At 47.8% G+C, this 12,915-nt stretch overlaps 1 protein-coding gene across 4 annotated transcripts in view; it reads left to right on the top strand.

Moving 5' to 3' along the window:
* Positions 1-12,915, top strand: part of LOC115112186 (CD276 antigen-like) — a 79,682-nt gene that overhangs the window by 23,784 nt on the left and 42,983 nt on the right. For all 4 annotated transcript variants that reach the window (XM_029639050.2, XM_029639049.2, XM_029639051.2 and 1 more), the window contains exons 3-4: positions 6,597-6,947; positions 10,335-10,631. In XM_029639050.2, the coding sequence (XP_029494910.1) occupies positions 6,597-6,947; positions 10,335-10,631 (648 nt within the window). The remainder of the gene's footprint in view (positions 1-6,596; positions 6,948-10,334; positions 10,632-12,915) is intronic.

Genomic DNA, 12,915 nt, shown 5'->3' with positions numbered 1-12,915 from the left:
CTGTTATCACGCAGGGGTCATTTAACCTCTGTGTAAGGTGCCTATTGGCCTAGTAGGTGATAACCTATGTGCTGTTCAATGTTATTAAGCACAGTTCACTTGACACTTGAGTTCTACTGTGTCTTTTTATTTTTTTTATTTAACTAGGCGAGTCAGTTAATAAGAACACATTTTATGACAGCCTAATAGGGAACAGTGGGTTAACTGCCTTGTTCGGGGGCAGAACAACAGATTTTTACCTGGTCAGCTCTGAGATTTGATCCAGCGTCCTTTCAGTTACTGGCCTAATGTTCTAACCACTAGGCTACCTGCCGCCCCTTTATTGGCGAAGCAGTTATGAACCAGGGTTATTAAACAGTGTGGGTTATTGTATCAGGAGATGGAAGCTGTGGTCTTATTGAAGCCCTTTTGTGTTTAACAGCCCAGGTTATTAAAGGGATCCGGTTATTACAGGTTTAGGTATTTCTGTTTAGGGTTGATGTTCCATTGACCAGGGTCAGCTGAACAGGAATGGAACATCAACACGGAATGTGTAGGCTATGTGTTGCATTCTACTAGATGTGGATACGGGGGTACATTCTATTGAACCGAGTGAATTCAACTTCAGTGATCGCAAGCAGAGTGAGATGTTAATGTGTTTGTGTGTGCCTGCGTATAGGTGTGTATGTGGGTGTCACTGAACACGCTGATTGGGACCTGTCTGTTGTGGAGCAGTACTACGACAGTGAATATTGTAGTGTCAGAATGCCCTGTGTCTAAGACTGACTCTCACAGTGCTGTGGAGCTGTCAGGAGCCAGGACTGAGCTGAATAACAATGCCCTCTGCTTGTGGATGTGTGTGTGTGTGTGTGTGCATGGGTGCGTGCGTATGCCTGGCTGTGTGTGTGTGTGTATTTGTGTGCACCTGCCTGCGTCTGGAGGACGGAGGTGAAATGTCACTGCCGCTGTGGCTAAGGAATTTGTTTACCAAGAGCCTTGTTGTGTCACCTTGTCAGCTACCTATGTATGAAGCCTGTGGTTCTCCTTCCGGGCCCTGTCAGCCTGCTGCCTGCCATACTGCTTCACACTCAGCAGGCCCCTCAGCCCCTCTTCTCCACTCATCTGTATAGCTTAGTTTAGCACTAGCCGGGGCTAATCTGTACTAGCAGGGATATCCGTGCAGCGAACCATTCATCTAAGCTCACAAGTTCTGGGTGGCTCTCGAGTAGGTCTGGGAATTGCCAGGGACCTCACAATACGATATTATCTCGATTCTTAGGTGCTGATACGATATGTATTGCGATTCTCACGATTCTATATGTTTTGCGATTCAATACTGGGATTTTGTGATTCCATGGTCCAAACATATTGCTCACCACATGTCTGCTGCAGAGGGATGAGAGAGAGCCATGTGAAAAATAGTTTTGAAATAAAAGTGCTGAAAACACTACTATCCTGATATGGAACTGTGTAGATTTGTACCCCATCACTACTCTTGAGGCTGCATCTGTACTGGTGAGCTTAGCACTAGGCTAGCCAGGGCCCAGTGACAGCATCACTGTTATGTTGAGCTGAGGTAGGGGTTGAAGAGACAGCCCAGGGATTAGGGGAGCGGAGCGGATGAGGGGAGCGGAGGGGTTGAGGGGAGCGGAGGGGTTGAGAGGAGCGGAGGGGTTGAGAGGAGTGAGCATCTAACAGGGCCATTGCTACAGTGGGGAGAACAAGTATTTGATACACTGCTGTTTTTGCAGGTTTTCCTACTTACAAAGCATGTAGAGGTCTGTAATTTTTTATCATAGGTACACTTCAACTGTGAGAGACGGAATCTAAAACAAAAATCCAGAAAATCACATTGTAAGTAATTCATTTGCATTTTATTGCATGACATAAGTATTTGATACATCAGAAAAGCAGAACTTAATATTTGGTAAGGAAACCTTTGTTTGCAATTACAGAGATCATACGTTTGATATGATCCATACAGACCTTCTCCAGATCCTTCAGGTTTCGGGGCTGTCGCTGGGCAATACGGTCTTTCAGTTCCCTCCAAAGATTTTCTATTGGGTTCAGGTCTGGAGACTGGCTAGGCCACTCCAGGACCTTACATTTTACATTTACATTTAAGTCATTTAGCAGACGCTCTTATCCAGAGCGACTTACAAATTGGTGCGTTCACCTTAAGACATCCAGTGGAACAGCCAATTACAATAGTGCATCTAAATCTTTTAAGGGGGGTGAGAAGGATTACTTTATCCTATCCTAGGTATTCCTGAAAGAGGTGGGGTTTCAGGTGTCTCCGGAAGGTGGTGATTGACTCCGCTGTCCTGGCGTCGTGAGGGAGTTTGTTCCACCATTGGTGGGCCAGAGCAGCGAACAGTTTTGACTGGGCTGCGCGGGAACTGTACTTCCTCAGTGGTAGGGAGGCGAGCAGGCCAGAGGTGGATGAACGCAGTGCCCTTGTTTGGGTGTAGGGCCTGATCAGAGCCTGGAGGTACTGAGGTGCCGTTCCCCTCACAGCTCCGTAGGCAAGCACCATGGTCTTGTAGCGGATGCAAGCTTCAACTGGAAGCCAGTGGAGAGAGCGGAGGAGCGGGGTGACGTGAGAGAACTTGGGAAGGTTGAACACCAGACGGGCTGCGGCGTTCTGGATGAGTTGTAGGGGTTTAATGGCACAGGCAGGGAGCCCAGCCAACAGCGAGTTGCAGTAATCCAGACGGGAGATGACAAGTGCCTGGATTAGGACCTGCGCTGCTTCCTGTGTGAGGCAGGGTCGTACTCTGCGGATGTTGTAGAGCATGAACCTACAAGAACGGGCCACCGCCTTGATGTTAGTTGAGAACGACAGGGTGTTGTCCAGGATCACGCCAAGGTTCTTAAGTTCTTACCTTGAGATGCTTCTTACGGAGCCACTCCTTAGTTGCCCTGGCTGTGTGTTTCGGGTCGTTGTCATGCTGGAAGACCCAGCCACGACCCATCTTCAATGCTCTTACTGAGTGAAGGAGGTTGTTGGCCAAGATCTCGTGATACATGGCCCCATCCATCCTCCCCTCAATACGGTGCAGTCATCCTGTCCCCTTTGCAGAAAAGCATCCCCAAAGAATGATGTTTCCACCTCTATGCTTCACGGTTGGGATGGTGTTCTTGGGGTTGTACTCATCCTTCTTCTTCCTCCAAACACGGCGAGTGGAGTTTAGACCAAAAAGCTCTATTTTTGTCTCATCAGACCACATGACCTTCTCCCATTCCTCCGCTGGATCATCCAGATGGTCATTGGAAAACTTCAGACGGACCTGGACATGTGCTGGCTTGAGCAGGGGGACCTTACGTGCGCTGCATGATTTTAATCCATGACGGCGTAGTGTGTTTTCTAATGATTTTCTTTGACACTGTGGTCCCAGCTCTCTTCAGGTCATTGACCAGGTCCTGCCATTTAGTTCTGGGCTGATCCCTCACCTTCTTCATGATCATTGATGCCCCACAAGGTGAGATCTTGCATGGAGCCCCAGCCCGAGGGTGATTGAGCGTCATCTTGAACTTCTTCCATTTTCTAATAATTGCGCCAACAGTAGCCCATCCCAGCCTTGTGCAGGTCTACAATTTTATCCCCGATGTCCTTACACAGCTCTCTGGTCTTGGCCATTGTGGAGAGGTTGGAGTCTGTTTGATTGAGTGTATGGACAGGTGTCTTTTATACAGGTAATGAGTTCAAACAGGTGCAGTTAATACAGGTAATGAGTGGAGAACAGGAGGGCTTCTTAAAGAAAAACTAACAGGTCTGTGAGAGTCGGAATTCTTACTGGTTGGTAGGTGATCAAATACTTATGTCATGCAATAAAATGCTAATTAATTACTTAAAAATCATACAATGTGATTTTCTGGATTTTTGTTTTAGATTCCGTCTCTCACAGTTGAAGTGTACCTATGATAAAAATTACAGACCTCTACATTCTTTGTAAGTAGGAAATTCTGCAAAATCGGCAGTGTATCAAATACTTGTTCTCCCCACTGTAGCTTGCCTGCCTACCTGCCTCTTCCTCCCTGCCTGTATGTCTGCCCTCCTTTCTCCCTGCCTGCATGTCTGACACTCCCCTCTGAGGGAAGAGTGCCAGCCAGCGCTCACGGGGCTTTAATGAGTTTATTTCATGTCGGCTGTGAAAGTGCACGGCTCTGTCTCTCTCACAGGCACTCAAACAGAGCCGGGCCCATAAACACAAAGAGCAGGGTGTAAATCTGCCCTGCCGTCCCCTCCCTCCACCACTCTCTGCTCTGAGCATCTCTTTATCACCTCTCAGGGGGCCGGGGAGAGCCCTTAACCCTCCTCCCTCAAATAGGGAGACACCACCTCTCACAATACACTTTTTCAACCACAACCTCCTAGACCAAATGTTTTATTTAACTAGGCAAGTTAGTTAAAGAACAAATTCTTATTTACAATGACGGCCTAACCGGGGAACAGTGGGTTAACTGCCTTGCTCAGGGGCAGAACGACAGATCTTTACCTTGTCAGCTCGGGGATTCGATCCAACTACCTTTCGGTTACTGGCCTATAACGCTCTAACCACTAGGCTGCCTGCCGCCCCCAAAGCAGTTATCACAAATACTACAGTATTTGTGCTAACTGTTTTGTGTTTGTTGGAGATTTCTAGAAGTTAAAAGCAGAAACAATACCAGTTTGCCCAACCCGTGTTTCACCTCTGAAGGAATAGGACATCAGATGCTTACTCACAGTTTCCATGACGTCAGAGCTAAAAGCCCCTCCCCCCTGGGTGCAGTGAAGTGGGTGTGAAACGCTGTGCTCTCCTGCTGCTCTCAGTCTGTCTGTGAATGTCTGTCAGTGTGTTAACATGCTGCCCCAGTGTCCTGCTGCACCCTTACCAGACCGGCACCAGGAAAAGGGTCACTGGTTAGAGGGAGAAAGAGATTGAAGGAGAGAGGGATGAGTACCTATCTCTTCCCTGACTTGGGCCCTGTCCTGAGTTAGGGGATTAGCGATGGGCTGCAGTGCTCTCCCCTCCTGGCTTGTTTCCTGATATTATCTTTAAGTGCACGCTCAAAGCTGCCCTCTCACTCTCCCCTCTCTCTTCCATCATTTCCCACCTCTCTTCCCTCTCTCCCCCTCTCCAATTCTCTCCCCCTACCTCCCTCTCACCTCTCTCTCCTCCTCTGTGAACCCATTGGAGTGAGTCATTCCGGTCTGCTCTGGGAGTGATCTAATTGCTGTGTCTCCTCCCTCCTCTGTGTGCATGCCTCTATGGGGGCCGTCACTTCCACTACAGTCCTACCAAAGTGCCTGTTGCCTATTCATTACCCAGAAAGCACTACAAACACACACACACACACACACACACACACACACACACAAACTACTAGAACGTTAGTCTGGTAGACAGTCATACCGCTCTACAATAAACCCTGCTACTGTAATGGTATGCCGTGATTACTGCATTGGATTGTCGACTGTGCTGTGGCACGGCAGAGGAAGTGTAGTCACATTATGGGGCTATAGAAAAACACCACTGTGTTAATGTCAGTAAATTAAAAGCTGCTTTGTGATTTTCACAGGGGTTGGGAGGAACTGTAGTGCATCACCTAGAATGACATTCTCGTATTAGTTAGTTACTGGGGATTGTTGTTCTTCTGTATCCATGGTTTTCTGGATGTGGTGGATGGTTTGCCAAGTTTTCCTTTGGCCTGTAGTTACATGACGATCCAGCAGGTGGCAGTGTGCCTATAGATGTGCAGGGGGATATTGGTGAATGTGGGGTCTCTCTCCTGTGAGGTTTGGTGTCTACCAAAATATCTTTGCCTTGACTGAGCATCCTCATCCATGGATTGCACTCGGAGGAAAGTGTTGTTTGTTGATAATGGGGAAATCAATTGTTACACCGCAATCACAACTATTTCATGCAAAAGTGTGTGATTGTTATTAAATCTGAAAGACATGAGTACAGAAGCGATTCTCATAAAGAATAGCAGCAGTCAAGTACAGGCTGCATCACACTAGATTCAGGGGGATTTCAGGGGTTGGAATGGCTTTTTCTGTCCTGATGTTCATCACACAATCAGACCTGTAGAAGTGGAGACAGGAATACATTGAGAATGGTTTAGCTGTAGCCTCCTCTCTCTGTGGTGTCTGAGATGGCTACTAAGCCAGAATGATTATGCAGAGCCTGCTCTTGGCTGCAGAGAGGACAGGGGAGAGGAGAGGAGAGGAGAGGAGAGGAGAGGAGAGAGAGGAGAGGAGAGGAGAGGAGAGGAGAGGAGAACAGAAGCGTCCAGTCTAGACTGTCTGGAGATCAGATGCCTTAAGGAGGGTTTCCGCTTTAAAACAAAACAAATCACACTCAACATTGAGCAACTTAGCCCAGTGTTCTGTTGAGGGAAACACAACACTCTGGAGAGAGATGGAGAGTGTTCTTTCTCACCAGACAGACCACTATCTAGATTATTAACTCACCACTGTCTCCAAGTGGATATTTAGGAGCTACATCTTTATTGCAGTTCATTCATCCCCCTAAAGCTTATTTAGACATCTCTCTCCACTACATGGCTAAACACACAGGTCTATGTTTGCTGTTGTTGACATACTCGCTCTCTCTCCTCTCTCTCCTATCTAGCTGTCCTGGAAGTGTATGTCCCAGAGCTGCCAGTGGTGGCGCTGTATGGCATGGACACCACCCTCAACTGTTCCTTCAGCCACGCCTCTCCCTTCAACCTGTCTGACCTCAGTGTCTTCTGGCAGCTGACGGACACCAAGCGCAGTGTGCACAGCTACTGGGCTAGCCAGGACCAGCTGGCAGACCAGGGAGAGCGCTACGCCAACCGCACCAGCCTGTACCCCTCTCAGCTGGGCGCGGGCAACGCTTCGCTCCTCTTGAGAGGGGTCCGGGTGGCCGATGAGGGTAGCTACACCTGCTTCGTCAGGGTGAAGGACTACGGCAGTGCAGCCCTACTGCTCCAGGTAGCAGGTGAGTCTGTTCATTTATTACCTTTATTTAACAAGGTAAGTCATTGAGAACACATTCTCTTTTAAGTTTTACAATAACGACCTCAGACTGGTAAAGCCGGACCAATGCTTGGCCTCTAGCTACCACATCTTTCTCGATACATCTTTCCTCGAATCCTGTCTCAAAACACATTGGAGAAGAAGGTCGTCTCCTCCAATACGGTTGAAAAGGAGGTGAGGAGAAGGAGACACCTCAAGGGCTTCACATACAGGAAGTAGAGTCCCCTCTTGAACCTTTTACTGCAGTGGGATAAATCAGGGTCACACAGAGTGTTTCTTGGTAAGTCTTAAACAAATCTACTTTGAAACAAAAGTATACACCTCTCACACATGGTTATCGGCAGCAACAAAAAAAAGGATACACTTGTACCATGTCAGATATAGAGTTGAAATGTATTCCATTTTTAGTTTGCATCCCAATATTACACTTTATTTAAACTCAGCAAAAATGAAACGTCCTCTCACTGTCAACTGCGTTTATTTTCAGCAAACTTAACATGTGTAAATATTTGTATGAACATAACAACACTCAACAACTGAGACATAAACTGAACAAGTTCCGCAGACTAGTGACAAACAGAAATTGAATAATGTGTCCCTGAACAAAGGGGGGGTGGGTCAAAATCAAAAGTTACAGTCAGTATCTGGTGTGGCCACCAGCTGCATTAAGTACTGCAGTGCATCTCCTCCTCATGGACTGCACCAGATTTGCCAGTTCTTGCTGTGAGATGTCACCTCACTCTTCCTCCAAGGCACCTGCAAGTTCCCGAACATTTCTGGGGAGGAATGGCTCTAGCCCTCACCCTCCGATCCAATATGTCCCAGACGTGCTCAATGGAATTGGCCATGGCCATGGCAGAACACTGACATTCCTGTCTTGCAGGAAATCACACACAGAATGAGCAGTATGGCTGGTGGCATTGTCATGCTGGAGGGTCATGTCAGGATGAGCCTGCAGGAGGGTACCACATGAGGGAGGAGGATGTCTTCCCTGTAACGCAGAGCGTTGAAATTGCCTGCAATGACAACAAGCTCAGTCCAAGGATGCTGTGACACAACGCCCCAGACCGTGAAGGACCCTCCACCTCCAAATCGATCCCGCTTCAGAGTACAGGCCTCGTTGTAACGCTCATTCCTTTGAAGATAAACGCAAATCCGACCATCACCCCTGGTGAGACAAAACCGTGACTCATCAGTGAAGAGCACTTTTTGCCAGTCCTGTCTGGTCCAGCGACGGTGGGTTTGTGCCCATAGGTGACGTTGTTGCCGTTGATGTCTGGTGAGAACAGGCCTACAAGCCCTCAGTCCAGCCTCTCTCAGCCTATTGCGGACAGTCTGGGCACTGATGGAGGGATTATGTGTTCCTGGTGTAACTCGGGCAGTTGTTGCCATCTTGTGCCTGTCCCACAGACGTGATGTTCGGAAGTACCTATCCTATGCAGGTGTTGTTACACGTGGTTTGCCACTGCGAGGACGACCAGCTGTCCGTCCTGTCTCCCAGTAGCACTGTTTTAGGCATCTTACAGTACGGACATTGCAATTTACTGCCCTGGCCACATCTGCAGTCCTCATGCCTCCTTGCAGCATGCCTAAGGCACGTTCACGCAGATGAGCAGGGACCCTGGGCATCTTTCTTTTGGTGTTTGTCAGAGTCAGTAGAAAGTCCTCTTTAGTGTCCTAAGATTTCATAACTGTGACCTTAATTGTCTACCGTCTGTAAGCTGTTAGTGTCTTAACGACTGTTCCACCGGTGAATGTCCATTAATTGTTTATGGTTCATTGACCAAGCATGGGAAACAGTGTCTAAACCCTTTACAATGAAGATCTGTGAAGTTAGGGGATGAAAAAGGGACTTTTGTTTTTTTTGCTGAGTTTACGTCACAGAAGACTGAATTATAACAAAACCGTTTGACATAGAAACACCGGATTTTCGTTTTTATTTTTTTATTTTTTTATTCATGTTTATCAATTATTAAATGATTAAATAATTCCATCCATGAGGCCACTAGAGGGCAATTTGATCACACATCACACGCCCTTCTTTGGTAATCATGCGAGACCTTTAGGATCGATGCCTAACACAACACAGAAATTGGTCATGAAACACTTAGTTCCGTCAGGGATGCACGATAACATGATTGGTCGATACTTCCCGATTGTGGTCCTCTGGTTGTGGTCAATCACTGGCTTTGATTATTAGTTCCTGCCAAGATTGATTGTTACTAACAGCTCGGTGATGAAGGTGGTTGTTCCATCAGAGGACCATCATCACAACTGATTGCACTTTTATTTATAATTATTCTTCATGCTTCACACACAGTGTTGGTGAACTCCTCCCTCCCTCGCCACTAATTTCCAAGGTTTGTTGTTAAATTGGTCCTTTCCTCTAAGGATGTATGTGCATTAAGCAGTGTTAACCTTCAACAGGTTTCCTCTTGGCTGGCTAGTCTGGGTAGAGAAAAGATAAACAATGACACAGTAGCTCAAACAGTGACAAATTGTCCCCTTTTCATGCATTCGATTCGTAGATGTATTATTTTTAGCTGGCATTTACAGTCAACATCATAGAGCTCCCTTCCCACAGTGCTCTGAGAAAATGATGGGTCTCCGTGGAAATCTGCCTGTCAGTCAAATGGATAGCCAGGGAGGTTAGTGGCAGGCTGACATTCCGTCTTAGTGCTGAGAGAGAGAGAGCGAGAGAGTCCACTTTTCAAAAGGCAACTCGCATGAAGTTATTTAATCTCCTTCTTCTCCCTCCCTGTCCTCCCCATTGTTTGCTGTGTTATGATTGGCTCAGGGAATACAGCCTCCTCTCTCTGCCCGCCACCTCTCTGGTTGTGTTTTAGCTCAGGGGATTGGAGAGCCGTGAATTCATTCCAGGCTGAGGATTCACCCCCCTCACCTCCTCACCGCCCGCCCCCTCCTGCCAAACCCCGGAACAGAGCACAGCAGTCCCAGATTCTCGGAGCCATGCCTATTTCCCCCAGGCCCGCCATCCGGGCCGGGCCAGGCTGTGGTGGTTGCGTTGTATTGTGAGGCGGCTTGGCTCAGAGCCGTGGCTCTCTTCAGGGAGGAGATGAAGGAGGACAGAAGGGAGCACCAGGATATGCTGCAGATGATGTCTCTGGGATCTTAAGCTCGATGTTATGCTAAGCTCCCTAAATGTAATTAACAATTTAATGGGAATCATGTCAAACAGTTCCCTGGGTGTCCCTCACTGGTGATAATCTGGCTAAAACTCTGTATGTCTCTGCTCCCCCCCCCCCTCCAGCCCTCTACTCCAAGCTTCTGGCGACTTGGCTTAAAACTCTGTGTGTCTGTTCTTGTCCCCTCTTCTATCCCCCCTCAGCCCCCTACTCCAAGCCTCTGGTGACCCTGGAGCCGGACTCGAACCTGCGGCCGGGTGACGAGGTGGCGCTGACCTGCGTGGCGTACGGTGGCTACCCTGAGGCTGACGTACTGTGGCAGGACGGGGGCGGGCACAACCTGACAGACAACGTCACCACCTCCCTGGTGGCCAATGAGGAGGGGCTGTTCAGCATGCTCAGTGTCCTGACTGTCACCCTGGAGCCCAATAGTACTTACAGCTGCAGACTGACCAACCCATTATTGGGCGAGGACGGCCACGCCTCCGTCACCATCACAGGTGTGTGTGTGTTAGTGTGTCTGTGTGTATCTGTGTGTCTGTGTGTCCCATTGCTGTCCTTCTTCCCCTAACAAAGGCCCTAGCCTACTTTCTGGAAAGTTAACAAGCTAACATTTAGAGACTTCCCACAGTGTTTTAATGTTGCCAGTTCAGGATAATCTTGTTTTCAGTCACACAGGAGCACAGCTGCCTATTAAAGTCTTGTATGCATTTGTAAATCAATCCGTCAGTCAAATGTTATGCCTTGAATTTTCAGCTAGCTGTTCAGAGCTCCACAGAACTGAAGGGAAATAATGAAATGTTCAATTATGCTCCAATAAGCCTAACCGTCAGTTTCCACACATCGTTAAATCACATCAGTGGGTAATTATTTCCCAGATGACTCCTATGAAACTAAAATAACTACTCATCTGACATTTGGTGATGCTAGAAGGTGATAAAGGATATACAATAATATTAGAGCTAAATGGAAGTAATGGTGGTGCAGCAGCTGTACAGCCGACAGAGCAGACTCCCAGCTCTAGCCTGTCTCTCAGCTGAAGCTACAGACAATGTCTGCCAACCAGGAAGTGGGTCAATATGTTTACATTGCTCTTTGGGGGTGAGTGGTGTATTCTCTTCCTGGACTGTGTGAGTGGTGGCTTTGTGTGGTGGCCCTGGGATCTTCTCTGTCCCATCCCCAGTCCCTGTCCCCCTGTCCCCAGGCTGCCTTACTGGTGTACGTAATGTTTAGCGCTTGGGAGTGTTTAGTGTGTGTCTGACCAGCCAAGGCTGGCTCTCTAATGGGAGCAGTGCTGTGTGAAATGGCTCATAAATAAGAAGAGGTGGCCGGGACCTGCTCTCTGGGCTGGAGCAGAGCTGGGGAGGGGGAGGTCACCCTACGCCCAGGTCAGGGAGTGTGTGTGTCGTGTGTGTTTGTCTGTGTGCTGTGTGTGTCAGGTCAGTAAGTGCCGCTCCGCTGGGCTGGGAAATGACTGCTGTTTCCGTGCTGCTGGGGCCGGCAGGGCCCTGAGCCTGATGGCCTATTCCACAGCTCCACACTCTACAGTCATGACAAGGCCTCCGGGGTATTACGATGTTGCTAAATCCACAGTAGGAAGAGACATGACATGAAGAAGTCAACAAGTCAACAACAAACAAGTCAACAACTATGACCGTTAAAGACCATAGTATGATTACTGTTTACATGTTGCAGTAGACTTTCGAAAAATGGAACTACTGGAGACTATTGCATCTTGTAGTTTTAGTAAAGGACATAGATATGCATAGATATGCTCTCTCTGTTGAGAGAGAACGTAAGGCTGATTAGGTGCCTGTCTAAGGCATTCTAGACGTTGCCTCAGGCGGTGAACTGTTTCAGATCATAGAGTTATTTCAGTGGTCCAGATCTATAGAGGTGATGGGGAAGATAGAGGTGAATCCTGACAGAGCAGAGGAGGAAATGGACATAGGAGCGATGATCTGAAGCAGTATGAAAGGACTGAGAACTAGGTATGGTTGTGATCTTCATCAGTCGGTGTGTCAAGGAAGAGTTCCTCTCAGACTGAGCAGTTGTTCCTCATCCAACCCGAAACCCAGCAGAGCACCTGTTCTGTTAGACTAGTGGAAAGCCTTTGTTCTCCACAGAGAGGTAGTTTGTGTCGAGCGCAGAAACCTGCTGATAACGAAAAGTGATCTGTTCAGCTCAGTGGAAAGGAAGGAATTACCCACGCTCTGAAGCTGTCCTAGAGAAAAACCAGGCAAGGCTACGGAGAATAACACAGCCAACCTATGAAAGGGAATAGACCAGCCAAGAAGAAAGAGAGACCGAGGGATGAGAGAGAGAATGAGAGATCGAAAGAGAGAAAGGATGGAACAAACCCAGAGACAAAGCTGCAAAGCTTTTGATTAAAGCCATGGCGTGGCCAGGATCTGAGCGCTCTGGGGCTAGTTGAAGAATATTCATTTATCTCACTCTAACCAGCACAGCTTGATGATGGCCTAACTTGTTAGTAAACAAGTGGCAGATTTATTTTTGGTGTGCCGGGATACAAGGGGCTTGTTTGATATGAAAATGTATTTGCATTTGTTTACAACAGCTGCTGTATGCTTAACAACTTCTGTAATTAATTTTGACCTAGCAGAACTCTTCTGTAGTGTGTGCTGAGCAGAGTTTATATAGTAAATATACTGGATAATCACAGCACTGCACCCACCGCACACCAGACTGAGGCAGGCTGAGAATCCTATTATAGGGAGGGGTGAAATCTCCTTAAGATTCCAAATGGACTATTCCCTACCCAAT

This window comes from Oncorhynchus nerka, linkage group LG27, assembly GCF_034236695.1.
Source record: "Oncorhynchus nerka isolate Pitt River linkage group LG27, Oner_Uvic_2.0, whole genome shotgun sequence".
Classification (NCBI taxonomy): domain Eukaryota; kingdom Metazoa; phylum Chordata; class Actinopteri; order Salmoniformes; family Salmonidae; genus Oncorhynchus; species Oncorhynchus nerka.
Note: the sequence above shows the minus strand (reverse complement) of the source record. Positions and strands in the feature narration are given on the sequence as shown.